We start from the raw sequence: 16,933 nt of genomic DNA on the forward strand, positions 1-16,933 counted from the left end.
TGCCCGGGTTCGTACCGACACATTCATTATTGCTGATATTAGTTCTACTTATAAAAAAACATGATAGGAAAATGAAGTACATAAATATTTTGATCTTTGGGGAAAAAGATGCATAAATTGTGCATAAATTGTTTGATCTGTCTAAACTGAGCAATAGAGATCTGAATAATCTTGCAGCTGATTTATCCATAAGAGAACTCATTAATTATTGGCTGACAGGACTCCATAAAAAGAAAGCAGAAGACCTAAATATCGAAGACTGCTCTGCATCTGATTGGCATGCCTCCTCAACTCTAAACTCCGAGCTGAGACGCCCACTAAGGCACAGCAGTACAGCAATCAGCAACATCAGCAATGATGAGCAAAGCCATGCTGGCTCAAACAGAACCGGCAGGTCAGACATGCTGTACACTGTGGAATAAGTGTGGCCGTATCCCCAGGCCGCATTTCACAAAGGAAAGGACCTGGGAGAGACTGCCGCCATTTTACATCCATCTAACCCTGGAACTCAATAAACCACAGCACTCAGCTCTGACTTGACGCAACTTTCTAACTTGCATTTCTAACCATTTCTTGAAGATACTTTAATTCAAGCCCAACCCATATGTGGATGCTGCAGTCCCATCACCTCTGTGTGTGTGTGTGTGTGTGTGTGTACTCTCTGATGCTGCACAAAGTACATTATAGCTTTCTAACCCCACATCGCCTCTGATGATCAGTCACTGTCAGTTCATTTGGTGCCGTCAGTGCATGTATCATATTCACAGTTATTGTGTAATACACACACACACACACACACACACACACACATACACACACACGCGCACACACGCACACACACACTGATAGACTGACTGTATGCAGTTTTAGGCAATATGAGTGGTTTTCTAAGGCGGAACAGAGTTCTATAAAGAAGATGTTGGTGGACAGCTGTCACTGGAGAGTTGTAACAATTTTCACCATCACAACTGTCTCTCTCTCTCTCTCTCTCTCTCTCTCTCTCTCTCTCTCTTTGGCTCTCCCTCTCTCTGTGGTAAGTACAGTATCTATCTATCTATCTACAGTATATATACAGTCTACATATACATCTTGCAGACACAGACACACACACACACACCTGTCAGGGCCCTCTCAAAAACAAGATGGCACATCGCAAGGGGTTTTATCCTGAAAATGAATTTCCACACGGCACTCTGAGCGTGTGTGTCTGCTCCCTGGGGTCGACTCTTCATGGAGGCAGAGTGACTCATCAACAGCGCTCATCTGCTCCACGTTGAGAGAGAGAGAGAGACAACAGCGTGAGACCAAACTCAATTACACACACGCACGCATGCACATACACCCGCGAACAGACACACACGCACGCATATACAGTACACACACACACACACACACACAATTTCTCCCTCACAGACATGCCTTCCCCCCTCTGAGTACACGAGCAGAGCGCGAACTAGTCCCTTCTTCATTTCCACTCTTTTCTTGCCAAATCCCTAAGACGGCACCAGCACCTCTCCAAGCCCACACTCCCTGGAGAGCACGCTGTGTAAACAGAGCACGCTGTAGGAGAGAGCCAGCTGTGGCTTCACACCCAGGCTGCTTCATTATACCACTGTCTCATCATGGAGCTGAACCAGCACCCCTCCGCAAACAATATCACTTTGTTTAATTGTTGATGTCTGACTGCGGTACAACAATAGGCTTTAGTTTAGCCGACTCAGGCAGTCCTAGGGGGAACCCGGAAACGTCGGTTTCGAACAATGTGGTTGGTTCACTTCTTTAGAGTAAGGTCAGAGGCTACTGTAGGTTTCTGTGTTCCTCGGAGATTTGAATGCGGTGTTTTATTAGCCTCAGCAGGTCCCAGGCATTGCATTGTTTCAGCCGCCAGCTGTCTCATATCCCCATCTCTATGAGAAATTAATATTTAATGTGCCTCATAAGCGCTTTTCTCTTTCCTTCATAAGACAAAGAGTATCTGTGTGAAAAAGGGAGAGAGAAAGCTATCTCTCTCTTACACTCACTCACACACACACACACACACACACACACATCTCCATTTCTCTTTCTCTCTCTCTATCTCTCTCTCTCTCTCTCTCTCTCTCTCTCACTCACTCACACACACACACACACGCATACACAAACACACACAGACACATCTCTCTTTCTATCTACTCTCTCTGAAGCATGGGCAGAGAGACGCACACGTCCAAGTGATTCTCGTACTATCGATCATGTGAGACTGAGACAACACAGAGAGTGTGTTTGATTGTCTCCTCCTGACAGACCTGGCTCTCTAGTTGTCCCTGAGGCAATCCCATTTTCCTCTGAGATGGAGGGCGATGGAAGGGCTGCCAGACATGTCTATCACGAGGACGGGCTGACGAATCACTCCCAGGGGGGCCTCGAACATGTCTTTGTTCTCAGGCTAGACCAGGAGGTGAGAGGCAGGCAGGGCAGCATCACAAGACCAAGGAGAGAAAGATCCACTGCATGATCTTACTTGCTCTCATCCTTTTTTTTTTAATCATCCCTCTTAGGTGCTTTCTGTGTGTGTGTGTGTGTGTGTGTGTGTGTGTGTGTGTGTGTGTGTGTGTGTGTGTGTGTGTGTGTGTGTGTGTGTGTGTGTGTGTGTGTGTCACACACTGACTCTGAAACTCCATTCCTCATTGCATGTCTTTCTGTGCTCCCTCTTTCTCTCTATCCCCTAAAGCATTCCAAGCTTCATCCCTCTCTTCTCCTCCTTCTCTCCTCCCCCTCAGCGGCCCCCTCTCATCCTTCCTCCTCCGTTCACCTCTCCTCTTCCTCTCAGGTACAATCTGCTGGCTCAGTTCTGTAAAGTCTCTGCATGCCCTTGTGACTCATTGACTGTAACTGGATACCTCTGGTGCTCTCTCTCCCTCTCTCCCTCTCTCTCTTTCTCTCTCTCTCTTTCTCTCTCAGCCTGAGCCTGACCAATGCAGGAAAATGAAGCAGACTATCTTCATACCTCCTGTCCTTGCACGACTGCCCACCAATTTCCAGCTAAAGGGAATGATGATGAGAAAAACATGATTTCCTGCTTAAGGCTGGATGTCTAAGAAGTAAATCTGCATAAACGCCGTGATGTAGTTCAAAGCCTGTGCTAGATTCTCCATTAGAGCAGTGGAGGTTAAAGTGTGAACATAGATAGACGACAGAAAGACAGATGACATGTTGATGCACGGTTATCTGTACATCCAGCAGATTCTCTCTCTTTTATAGACACATCCAGATCCCCTTAGAAGCTACTCATTTGATCCCAGAACCCAGGGAGAATTGACTGTTTACAAATGTCACAGGCACAGACACACACACACATGGCAGACACTCATAGAAGAAAGGTAGTTCAATCATCCATGCTTGAGCTGAGGGAGAGTTAGACCTTCAAACAGGGTGATGGATGAGGCCTCCTCAGCTAAGCTCCAGGTGTGGGGGGGGGGGTATGGAAGCCAGCAGAGAGGAATGCACCACTCACCACACCAGCTTCTGTCACACACCGCAGTTTATCTACATGGCTAAACAAGCATACTGTAAATGAGATTCTGCCAACCTCAACTCTGCCGCCAACTTTACTCTTCTATACGTCGTGTCCAACATTTTCCGAAACGCCTCTCACCAGCTAGGTCTTCAGAATTATTCCCTGATAAAAAGGTATCAATAGAAGTTAGAGGGAGAGGACACAAGGACAACTGCTAATATGCAGCTGAACTAGAAAGAGACTTATAGATCATTATAGGGAATTTCAATCAATTACTATAAATTCAAGCTAAATTAACTATTTTGTATAGTTGTTAAATAATGACCACCCCCAGGCCTAATGTGCTAATGCCTGGTTTAATCTGAGGCAGGCAGAGAGGAGATATGAGATATGAGGATATATGAGATATTTGGAGAGGTTGCTGAATCATTTCCACCTCGCTGCTTTGACAGACACAGCAGAAACAAAGCTGCTCTCTTTCGCTTTCCCTCTCATCCTCTCGCTATCTCACTCTCTCTCTCTCTTTCTGCAATTCCGCTAACCCTCCCCTTGTCCTGTCCCCCTCCTTAGCTAAGAGAAGCCCAGAAAATGCCTTCATTTCACTTTTGGAACATAAACACGTCTTCGGACTAGCCGTGATCTACGCCGGTTTGCTGATATGACACTTTGAGGAGATTCTGAACAAGGCGTATTGATCAGGCCGCCTAATCGATATGGACACAGGGAAGGGAAGCATGCTAGCCGCCCAGTACCAACATGATCAGCGCAGTAACCGAACGCAAGACTAGCACAGCCTACGACACACTAACACCGCATGAAGACAACACAAACACAGTGCTTAATCTCTCGCTTACTCTCTCAGCGTCTTCCTGTGGTCTGACAGCGCAGCCCTGAGCCGACTGGAGCGCTACAGCCCGCCAGGCATCCTCCCGGGCAGCCTAACCTGATAGCAGCCCTCCGGTACTGTACCTCTTTGACCTGGTGCAGCCTCCCGGGGCAGGGCTGGCCCCCGGGCCGCCGGCTGGCGGAGAGGGACTGGTGATGGGTGGAGGTGACGATGCCAGGGCGGGGAGGTGGCGCCCTCTGGGAGGCAGCGGGTGTGGAGGAGGTGGAGGAGGAGGAGGAGGAGGAGGAGGAGGAGGAGGAGGAGGTGGTGGAGGAGCCGGGCGGGACAGGGTGAGGAGGAGGGTGGAGGGAGAGGCTGCAGGTCCGTCCGGAGGTGGAGGAAGAGGAGGAGGAGGAGGAGGTGATGGCGGCCTGAAAGAGATGGCAGCAGCAGCAGGAGTGAGAGGAGGAGGAGGAGAAGGAGGAGCAGTCTAGACCTGTCCGCTTCTTCCTCCCAGCAGCCTCTGCTCCGCCATGCTCCCCTGTCACGCACAAGGACATCTCCTGCCTGACAGGATCTGATCGACCAGCGCGGAGGGAGGCAGGGAGAGGGAGGAGGGAGTGGAGGAAGAGGAGGGAGAGGAGGAGTGAGGCAGGCAGAGAGGGAGGGAGAGAAATGAGCAACACACATGTAGAGAGAGAAGGAGGAGAGTTTGGCCAGCATGAAGATTGGAGGAGAGAGGGATGGAGAGAGAGGAGGATGGAGAGAGAGGAGGATGGAGAGAAGGATGTGTACGGCAGGAGCATCCTGCAATGCCATCATCACAAATGCTTGAGTCTCAGAAACCTTACATAAACACACACACACACACACACACACACACACAGACTGCAGCTCACATACTGCACTTCTGGCCCTGCTGATGTACAGTAGGATGTACTACATAAGAGGCTGGCTAATGGATCCATATGAAAGCTGATCTCTCTGTCTTCATATTCTCTCAAGGTGAATTTGATTATAGTAGCTCTATACACAGCCCATCTCTGATGAGATCCATGCATTTGAACAACTTGAACACAGACAGACAGACAGACAGACAGACAGACAGACAGACAGACAGACAGACAGACAGACAGACAGACAGACAGACAGACAGACAGACAGAAAGACAGACAGACACTCACACAAACACACGCACAAACACAGAACCATACATACACCACACACACACACAAACAAACCACACACAGACACCACACACTCATACACACACACAAACACACAAACACACTCACACACATACACAGATATACACAAACGCAGAATAACACACATAGACACCATACTCTTTCCCTAACCTGCCTTTTAGTTTTTCAATCAGACACTTCAACAAGAATAAAGGCCTTGCAGTTCATGTCCATGAGATAAGCAAACACTTATCACTGTACAGACTGAACAACAGACAGGCAGACAATAGATGAACCAGTGTGTATCCAGCCTCCTGAGAGCCTGGCCGTCTCTGAATGTTATCTAAATAAAAGACAACAGATGTGTGTATGCAGCCTGCTGAGAGCGTGGCCGTGTCTGTGTTATCTAAATAAAAGAAAGCAAGACATAACAGGGAGGGTAGTTGCCGTGCCAACTGATACCGCATGGCACCATGTAGGCCAGTGAGACATTAGGGAAACACACACACACACACACACACATTTGCTGGTGTCTCTGGGAAACATAAAGCACAAGGCAAGAATTTGAGCAGGGGAGCGTAACAGAAGAGTTTCCACACAGTCATACTCAGAGGGCCGCCAGAGTCGGTGTTATATACAAACATTGCACTTTAACACTCAAACAACAACCACAGCATCATTTTTGGAGGTAATAAGCTGTTGGAGCTTTCATACAGTAACTTGCGTCAGAGGAGGAACATACAGTACCCCTGAAATGATTGGCCTCATTTCAAATGTTCATGCTCTAATCTAAAGCTTTATAGTAACTAACTGGTTAGGTAGGTACTGCAGGTAGGTAGGCATAGGTACTGCATTTGTAATGCGCTCCCCATCCAGTTGTTACACTGGCCCGGAGCGCTGTTGGTGGTGGTTGATTGTAATAAAAAAGAATAACTACAGTTTTTGCATCACAGGACTTGGGATGTCTACCGTGGCTCTGTCAAAGACAGGAAACTGGGCAAGCCAGAGAGAGAGGTCACACACTGAGATGCCTTTTTGGGGTCCATTCCAAGTCAGCTATGGTAGATATGATAGACATGGTAGATATGATAGACATGGTAGATATGATAGACATGGTAGATGTGATAGACATGGTAGATGTGATAGACATGGTAGATATGATAGACATGGTAGATATGACAGACATGGTAGATGTGGTAGACATGGTAGATGTGCTATGGTGGATGTGGTAGACATGATATGTGGTAGACATGGTAGATATGGTAGATGTGGAAGCCATGGTAGATGTGCTATGGTGGATGTGGTAAACATGGTGTGACAGACATGGTAGACGTGGCCTACCTTGGCACTGCCGTCTGAGTAGCGGGCACACAGCTGCAGCTGGCTCATCCACAGCCGTTTTTCCTGAACGCCAGACGCTGTGGGAGAGACAACATGACAGACTCATTCATTGGCTCATCGTTCATTGACATCATTACCCCCTACCCGAAGGGGTGGGTGGAACTTTAGGTCGACCACTGTACGTTAGTTTGTGCGTATGAGCGTACGTGCATCTGGCACACATGTACCAGAGCTAACCACCAGGGTGCAGTCGCCACAGTTCATTTTTCCCACTCCCAAGTACATTTTGGTTTGTACATAAAAAAAACTATGCTTGGTGTTTCAGTAAAGTCTACTGTCTACTGTATTTCTAAATCCACCGAGTTCAGAGCTTGAGGTGTTTAGTAGCTCTTTTGATGCTTGTTTCAAAATTCATATTGGGACTATTACTGTAGGTCCTACTAGTTGCCTGGATTTGTTTGTGCCACTAGATGGAGATGAGCTTGGCCAATCCCTCTGGGTGCTAAAGTATGCAGTTCCGTGTGTCTGCCTCCTTTATAGGATCCTGCTCAGACACTGGCCAAAGAGCAACACACCCCACAATGTTCTTTCCAAAAGATATTCAATTGATCAATGATGTCTGTACTGTAGTTCTGCAGTCTCTCATCTCTTTCCCTTGCCATATGCTTTAGCCATCTCCTCTTTCCTTCTGGGATGGTGAAACAGGCTGCAATCATCCTTTTGCTGACTCTTCAGGGGACATCTTTTTGTGCCACTGATCAGAGAAAGACACCCACAATAATTTCCTTTTATGTTTATGTTTTAAATTAATCTTTATTTTATTTAATACCCTTAAGGACTAGGCCTTTTACTATCATAACATAAGTAAGGTGCTAACAACCTTGCAAGCTGCCAAGACTCCTGGCAGAGTAAGACAATAGATTGATATCTATGTGAAACCAGGAACAAGGAACTAGAATGAGAAAAACATGTTATCTGTTTCAAGTGCACCCATTATACCCTATACTCATAAAATTATATTCTTTCTCAGAGAGCATTGCCTTCATTGGAATCACAACTCAAATGTCTATGAGGGGTCTTCCACTGCCACTAATCATCAGATCAACCCCTGGAAAAACAAGATATTGCATGTTGAGTTTTCTTGGCCGTCCACACTGTTTACAAAATGAGAGCTGCGGATTCCCATTTCAAACCAATCCTGTCATCTTGATTTGTGCAAATTAATGTTAGCCAACAGCCCTTGTCTAACAGCCCAAACTCATTCCCACTAAATTTCCTCTAAACAGATGACTGTTAATGCCATGGTGATTGAGGATATATAAGAGAACCCTTTTTCCAGAGCACTACCATCCTGCTTTTACTCCAAACCTAACCTAACACACCTGATTTTACTAATTAGCTATTCATTAATACCTTGTTGAGCTGAGCAGGTGACGTGTGTTAGCGATGGAGTGAACCTGCAGGACAGTTAGCTCTCCCAAGAGAAGGGGTTGGGCACCACTGAATTATAAGTACATGTAACATTTTGCTAATTAGGTATTCACAGTATAGCTGTGGATACCTATTGTTTCTGATAGGATTCCCTATTATACATTTTGAACTGAAATGGCTGTTCCGATTGGTCAAAAGTTTTCAAATTTGCCACACACATCACCCACCATGGTAAACAGGTCTCCAAGAAATATTGCATCGATTGGCCAGGTGGTTGCGCTATAGGAACCGTTCTAATTCGCGAAATTTGAACAGGTATATCTCATGACTAGAGACTTGAAATTTTGCACAGACATGCCTCTCCTCACAAAGAACAAATTTCCCTCAAGAACCCATAACTAACGATTTTCCGCCATTTTGATTTTTTTGAAAAACTTTTAAAATCTAACTCCTCCTAGGAACTTTGACAGATCTGCATGAAACTCACATTTTTGAAAAGTAAAAAAAAATGCGCCTGTATGAGGCAATTACGTTTGCAGAGTGTGCCGCTTGGGCGGAGCTTATTACATAAAGGTGTATAATGTCTCAATCGTTGGACCACCTTTGTAGCCATGTCTGGACACATAAAAGAAAGGGACCTCTCCATTATTGGCCCAATCAAACCAAATGGGGGCGCTAGATAGCTTATTTCCGGTTTAGGCCTGACCACCATGCCGAGATTTCCGAGGCTGCGTTCCGAATCGCATACTACCCTACTATATAGTATGCCAAAACAGGATGTAGTATGTCCCAATACATAGTATGCCACATGCAGTATGGCAAAAATACCAGGATGTCCTACTACATCCGGTCGTATTTTGCAGTATGCAAGCCAGCAGGCTTTTCTGGCTATTCTGACCCACAATCCTGTGCGCAACGGAAAAGTGCGTTTTGCAAACAATGCCACTGATGGTAACCGGGATAGTGTGTGGTTAGATGGGTCTTGCTCATTCACTCCTGCAGTCTCTCTGTCACCATCACCAACACAGTGGATGCTGCTCCCAGCAGACACAATGGAGCTGAGATCCGCATCGGAAACTCACAACAATGGAATCCACAATCCCAGGTGAGCTGTGGGAGCTTGAGTACATGAATAATAAACCAACTAACTGTTGTACCGTTATCTACACAAAAATGACAAATAAAGCAACATACAGTCCCCCAAGCCTTTACACCATGTGTTAAATACAATTGAGGTTGAGGCTGTGGTTGATCTTTTCTTCCTCGGTCTATCTCAGCTGGCTTCTCTCATACCATCCAGTCTAATGGGACAGAGGGCCTCTTCGTCATTGTGGTCATTCCAAGAGAAGAGTACCTGGTTCTGTGTGAGGTGGAAATGAAAGGTTCAGCTCCTGATTAACTTATGTACTCCCTCATTATCTACTTGGTAATTATTGATTACAGCTTTCCACTATGCTATAATGGAATGAGTGTTCCACTCAGGCGAGCTTGCTTGCCAAGCAGAAATGCGATTTTTCAAATAGAGGATTATAAAAACTAGGAGTAGAGCACAGAATGCTAATAATATATAATTGCTAAGATAAAATATAAATCTAAACTGTATTTCTTTCAAAATGACCAATAGATATACAGTACATTCAAAAAAATACAATTCATTATCATGTTCTGATGTCAACTACTTCAGTAAATGAAATAAGACGAAGATAAAATAATGTCCAGCCTACTAGTCATAATGGATACACATTTCTAAAATGTAAAAAAGGAAAGGCACATTTGCTTGCTGTACAGACTCCAAACTGTGATAACATTTTCTATCTATTGAACATACATTAATTCCATTCAGACTTCTTTGAAGGTGCTTCAAGTTGTTCTATTAACTTACTGTAGATTAGCTAAACCTCTGATCACTGTATCTCTCCATAAATCTAAATTATGTTCCTTCAAACCCTATCTCTGCTGATAAGCATGTGCAACATTTGACTTTTAGAACACAACCAACATAAAAAAAAACACAAATGCTTGTGTATAAATACCTCGGTGAGATACCTAGTTCACAGAACATTATATCAAAGTCAGGAGTGACTTCAGTGTTTTAAGGTAAGCAGATATTCATGGTAAACCCGATATTTCATATTTAATGTATTGTCTTGTGTTTCTTAGAATGCCAGAAGGTGGTGTGCAGCATACAGCCAGATTGCCATTGTAGTTTCAAGGGAAAAAAAACTGCACAACTGTAAACTCTGTTTATGTTGATATTTGTCCGGAGTGTTAGGAATGAGACAGGGGTGTCCTGTATGTGATGTAACTTTCTATGATCTGACGTGTTGCCTTTATTACTTTGGTTTAAGGACCCCATTCTACGTATTGTAAGCTGTCGTTTTTCTTAGTATTTGTGTTGATATGAGGGTGGGAACCTGCCACAGATCTACCTCTGGCTATATCTGTTGTTTACCACTACATGTACAGGTACATGCACCTTTAATTCTCATAATTGGAGAGGGAGTGAACGCTTCAGCTTAGCAACTTATTGTATTTTTATAATTTAAAAAAGCTCAGCTTTTTGAACTTGAAAAAGAGAAGCAATATGGGCATAACCGTCACCTTACTGTTTTGTTTTCTTTGTATTAGTGGTACACTTCCTACTGGGATGATGAAACAGACAACTCTCTTCCTCCTGTTGGACCTACTACTAGGAATGTCCATGGGTGTCACTGTGCAAAGTAAACAAAGCCTTTATGTATTTGTTTCCTCTTGCTATCTACACTAGTGCAAAGTGCCCATTCAAAATGCACTTGCCATGAGTTGTGCCCCCCCCCCCCCCCTTCCATTACTGTACACTATATGTCTGCCGTGGTTGTTCTGTGAATTGCTATGCTTGACAGGCATGCATATGGCATATGGACATATAATAGAGGGGAGACACAACTATATAATGGCAAGTGCATTTTGAATGGGCCCTTTGCACTAGCATCTATCCATCCATCTATCTATCTATCTATCTATCTATCTATCTATCTATCCATCTATCTATCTATTTATTAAATATCAGTGATTAAATCCATAACCCATACAGCAAACTCTGCAAGGCTGCACATGTGTAGAAAGTATTATGGCAGATCGACTGAATCTGGTTTGTTTTCCTCTTCTGTGCCTAATGTGTTGATACTGTTCTGATTCCTTACGTTTTAGCATAAGTGACTGGAGTTGAACATAGCAAAAATTAGCGGTAACACCTTAGAATAACAATCTCTCAGTCTGTTGAGTTATTAATGATGTGTTAAATGTTTGTTAATAGTTGGTTGAGGATTTGCAACTATCCCTTATAAACAGCTAATTGATCATCCACAAACTGTTAATTAATGATTTATTAATGACTAATTAAATGTTTATTAATAGTTGGTTAATGACTTAGCTATGACTTATAAATAGTTAACAGATCATGAGCAAGTTATTAGTTAACTACTTACTAATGACTAAGTATTTGTTAATAGTTGATCCACTTGATCTATTAACTATTTATACGGGGTCGTTAGTCTAAAGTGTTACCAAATTTGCATCACAGCTAGCGGACAATTTCTGACTGGGGATGAGATGATGTTCCATAAAAAAGAAAGAGATTCCCGCACACACTGTTCACTTCTGCGTTGTGAATTAATTTAAAATAAGTTGACGTTTCGGTCTCGCAGGACCTTTCTCAAGACATGAAGACACCAAAACGTCGACTTATATTTAAAAAAATCACAATGCAGAGGTGAACATTGTGTGTGGGAATCTTTTTATTTTTTGTGGAACTGGATCTTATGGGGATTTGATTCCTTGCACCACCAAGAGAGAAAAGCAAGTGGTGTGCATGTTGGTCTCCTACTGGGGATGAGATAAAAATAAAAAATATTTTCATTATGAGACTGTGGTGGTATATAAAGCTAGTTACTTTACACCACATGCACAACCATGGGTCCTGAGGAATACATATGCCGTACTGTATATCAACATCATGCAGGAGGCGCTTGTGGAGATATTCAAGTTACAGGCAGCCAGAGTATTCGAAACACTTTTTGATGCAGGTACACTTCTGTGAATAAATCTTAGATAAACATGCAGTATGGAACTAAACCATCCAGAGGTGCAGTACATGCTTTGTATTCAGGTCTTGTACTCTAATTGCGTTTCAGGAAACCTTGCCCTGCACGGAAAGGCTACCCAGTCATTTCTAGCTGGGAACCCATCGACGGGGCAAAGCCATGCCTACAATGCAATTGATGGCAACCGCAATCCAGACTTGAACGCTGGGTCCTGCACTCGCTCAAGTGCTCAAACCTACCCCTGGTGGAGAGTGGACCTGCTGGACACATACATCATCACCTCAGTCAGCATCACCAGTACAAATGATCGCCAAGAGAATATCGATGGGGCGGAGGTCCGCATTGGAAACTCCAAAGAGTACGATGGCTTGGACAACACACTGTAAGACAATACAAGTTTCAGGGTCTCTACATGATTCCTTGATTCATTCCCAGTAAGGCAATTATCTGGTTGCAAACTTAACTTGATTCACTTTTGCTCTCTCTCTCTATCTCTCTCTCTCATACATTCTTTCTCTGCTCAGGGCTGGGGTCATTACGTTTATCCCTGCTGGCAGAACTCTCACGCTGAGGTGGACCAAAGGTGTAGAGGGGCGTTACGTGACTCTAGTTCTTCCTGGGTCAGGAAGGGTTCTGACATTCTGTGAAGTAGAGGTTTATGGGTACCCCGCTCCAAATGGTAAGGACAGTCTCTTTAGAAGCACTCATGTAATTAGAAAAATCCACATACAGCACGCAGAAGTTAGAGCATGTCAATACTGTCATAATGTAGAACAAATAAGTGCTGGTTAGCCCTGCATGGCTCCTTAGTGGAAAATGCAAAAAAGCCCTCATTCGCTTAAAGTAACTGGGATGTACACTTTTGTTTTTTCACTTACTCTAGACAAATCACATTGGATAAAATGATGTGCTACATGAATAAAATGTAAATAGCTAAAGGATAGATAAAATGGTGTCTTACAGTACAGTACATTAGCATAGGAACATCCAGTACGCTCAAAACAATAGTACAGCTCATCTCATCTAACTATTAGAAGTTTTTATACTTCTTCACTTTTCTTTCTAGGGGAGAATTTGGCTTTACAAGGAAAAGCCACCCAGTCGTCACTCCATTCAATAGGAATTGCATACAATGCTATAGATGGGAACCGTGCCAGTAGGTGGGGAGAAGCTTCCTGTATCCACACTGGGCCAAACTATAACGCCTGGTGGAGGGTAGACCTGCGCAGGACCTACAAAGTCTTCTCTGTCACCATCACCAACTCAGCAGATCTGGCTCCCAGCAGACTCAATGGAGCTGAGATCCGCATCGGCAACTCCCTGGATAACAATGGAATCAACAATCCCAGGTGAACTGTGGCAGTTGTTCTATAAATGTATTAACAACATGTGTCTCATAGTGCCAAACTACTTTTTTTTTTTGTTCCAGTTCTCCACCAATATATGTAAGATTCTTACATCTAATGATGTAGTCTACAGAACACAATCTTGCTTATATATAGTAATAGTATTTTCATACAATATAATATTATAAATCATATTTAGCATTATTTTATATTAACACATAAGTAACATTAGTGGTATATACTATATATAGAACCTGTAAGTAACATTACTGGTAAATACTATATATAGCTATATCTATAAGTAATATTATTGGGTAGGTACAGCACATACTCTATTGCCAGCTACTGTATATGTCCTGTTTCTGATAGCACTGTGAATACTGGTGGCACTTGTACAGTACTTACTGAAGGCTTTACTGACGATGACTGATATGTTCAGTTAGTTCACTTGCTCTAGACTTGCTCAGTTGCTTTGGACAAAAAAGGTATACTTTGACTAATGTCGATCTGTGGTCACTGGACAACTGTCCAGTGCACCTAGTGTCCTAAGAGTCTAAGCAGATATACAGTATCAGGTTCTCAGTTTATATGTATTTATCCTAGCATCATTGAGTAGCTGGGTAGCACTTCCTGTATGACCTCTATATGACCTTGGGAACTGGCTCCTCAGCCAGTGATTACACTACATTTTATAACACTACTCAAGATACTTTTGTACAGGAATCCAAACCCTATATAGTAAGCAGTGTTGGGCAAGTTACTTAATACAAGTAATCAAGTAAAGTTGATAACTTTCTCTAGATTGTAATTAGGAAAGTAAGCTGTATATATATATATATATATATATATATATATATATATATATATATATATATATATATATATATATAATTAGGCACCTCACTCCCTTTCACCCATGCTATTATTAGGTTCTAGGCCCTCTGAGGCTGCCTTATAGCAAGAGATATCCGTAGTGCCACCTGACACCAATTACAGTAACCCTAGCACAAATTATATTTCAAAATAAGACAGATCTTAGCTTTATTTATGGAGTCTATATCACACAATTTAGCACACAGTATTTGAAACAGAACAATTCCCTACATGGGACAGTCCTGCTTACTGTAAGCGGTCCTAACTAAGCACTTCCAGAGATGGTTCTGATGACGTAGTGGGTTTTTCCACCCCTATGCTGGTTGGTAGAAAAAGGCATGGTCAACCCTTCACCCCACAGACACTAGCACATAGGACTGCAATATGCTGCGTGTGTCATAACTAATTACTCCCTTTTACTCCCTTTGCAGGTGTGTTGTTATATCTTCTATTCCTGGGGGGTTTTCTCAGACCTTCCAGTGTAATGGGATGGATGGTCGCTACGTCACTGTGGTCATTCCAGGAAGAACAGAGTATCTGGTTTTGTGTGAGGTGGAGGTGTATGGTTCACCCCTCAACTGAAACCTGAACTACAGTACAGCTTGCTGCATTTGTTCCCCAAATGTCAAGATTCTGTATCATCTGTATCATAAACTGAATATATCATTTAGACATTTGTTTTGTAGAACTTACACAGCAAGTGCTATTTTTGCATGCAAATTCTACTGACAATAATGATCTTATTTTACACACAATGCATTGAAGTGCATTTGTTTATATAGATATTTCTGTAGTTTATTTCCATACTGTTTAAGGTGCACTGTATAAAAGGTCATACATGACTATGAAACACTACAAAGCTGGAGCAACCAACCATAGCTTGACAACGTGGTGTCAGTTGGAACAGCCTAAAGAAGAAAGGAACTTTCAGTATCCAACACATTAAAGAGCAAATCTCCGTCTGTCCAAACTTTCTAAGTCTCTGTCCAAACTCTGCATTGTCTGCATTTTCCTTGGACACCATCAACCTGACAGCATTCATATTTGGCCCAAGTATCCGCAGGGATCCCAGGCAGACCGCGACGGGGCCAGATTTATAATTTATTTTATTTTGGCTAATTTTAACGAAAAATCCTGCTCCGGAGCCGCCTCTCGTTTCCCACAGTGCTGCTCCAGCGTACATATTTACTGCACCCAAGTCAAGCCAGCCAATAGAAATACTGCCCTGTCCTGACACAAACGCTGAACTATTACCTCACGCCAGCGTTCCAGGTACTCTAGAGTTATTTTTCTGTTGCTAAGCTTTTCCCCAAATTAGTGCGTTCTATTGTCCACCTTATACAATAGTAGTAACTAGCTAGTTAGCTTGCTAACGTTAGCCAAACCAAAAACTGAGTTATCATTCAGACGGGACTTGCTATGTTCTACTTGCTATGTTCATGTCTGCTATGTTCTACTCCAATCACTTAAAATTACTGTGTTCTACTGTCCATCCTGTACAAAAGTATCTACAAACCAGGCTATGATTCATCTGTGATGCTAAATCCCGGAGTAGGCTAGAATGGTATGTCCCACCATATGCTATGCAGCATTAGTGATCAGAACAGCCACATGAAAATGTCTCCTGGTCGATCTAGCAGCCAGTAAAATCGACCCAATATCAAGAGGTGGACATCATTAGATTCCTCAGCAGAGATTAATTACAATCAAGAATCACTATTAGATTATTGCACATGGAGATTATTGCACGTCAGGGATGAGCAGAGAAGACTGGTGGGTGATCTGCCTCTGGGTTACAGTAATGGATGCCCAAGTGTAGCTGTTTGAAAGTGTGACAAAAAAAAGTGTGATATCAAAATGTCAGTTCCAGACGTCACAATCACACAAAGCCCAATCAGAGGTTGTTGCCCAGGGTCAAGCTGAGGAAATGTGAAATGAGAATCATTGGACACAAGAGATTGGCAATTCACACTCCTGAGACACCTAGGCGCAGGGAGCACATGTATAGATAATTGTGTGTGTGTGTGTGTGTGTGTGTGTGTGCATGCACTGGGTGTATTTCTGTGGGTTTGTGTGTATGGAGTGTGTGTGTACTGTGGATGTGTGCATGTGTGTGTTAGTGTGTGTATATATATAGTGTGTGTGTCTGTGTGTGTGTGTGTATGTAGTGTGTGTATGTTTGTGTGTATGCAGTGTGTGTGTGTGTGTGTGTGTTTGTTTGCTAACTTCACTCACACATAAAAATGTCAGTTCCAGACATCAGATGTCACAAACACACAAAGCTCAATCAGAGGTTGTTGCCCAGGGTCAAGCTGAGGAAGTGTGAAATGAGAAAGGTTGGACACAAGAGA

The 16,933-nt window shown here is 43.3% G+C and overlaps 2 protein-coding genes across 2 annotated transcripts in view; one reads left to right on the forward strand and one right to left on the reverse strand.

The window, feature by feature from the left end:
* The window catches only part of osbpl10b (oxysterol binding protein-like 10b), a gene marked incomplete at its 5' end in the record, with an annotated part of 35,101 nt that extends 27,987 nt beyond the window's left edge, over positions 1-7,114 (reverse strand). The window contains 3 exons of the mRNA XM_084444513.1: positions 4,466-4,579; positions 6,851-6,913; positions 7,088-7,114. Coding sequence (XP_084300639.1) covers positions 4,466-4,579; positions 6,851-6,913; positions 7,088-7,114 — 204 coding nt within the window. The remainder of the gene's footprint in view (positions 1-4,465; positions 4,580-6,850; positions 6,914-7,087) is intronic.
* Positions 7,115-12,275: 5,161 nt separating this feature from the next.
* LOC311314178 (uncharacterized protein) lies at positions 12,276-15,164 on the forward strand (the record flags this gene model as incomplete). Its single annotated transcript, XM_084444514.1, has 5 exons — positions 12,276-12,345; positions 12,454-12,745; positions 12,888-13,042; positions 13,430-13,712; positions 15,014-15,164. 5 exons carry the CDS (start codon positions 12,276-12,278, stop codon positions 15,162-15,164), a joined length of 951 nt encoding a protein of 316 aa, XP_084300640.1.
* Positions 15,165-16,933: the final 1,769 nt, after the last annotated feature.

Source organism: Borostomias antarcticus (genome assembly GCF_949987555.1).
Source record: "Borostomias antarcticus genome assembly, chromosome: 10".
Lineage (NCBI taxonomy): Eukaryota > Metazoa > Chordata > Actinopteri > Stomiiformes > Stomiidae > Borostomias > Borostomias antarcticus.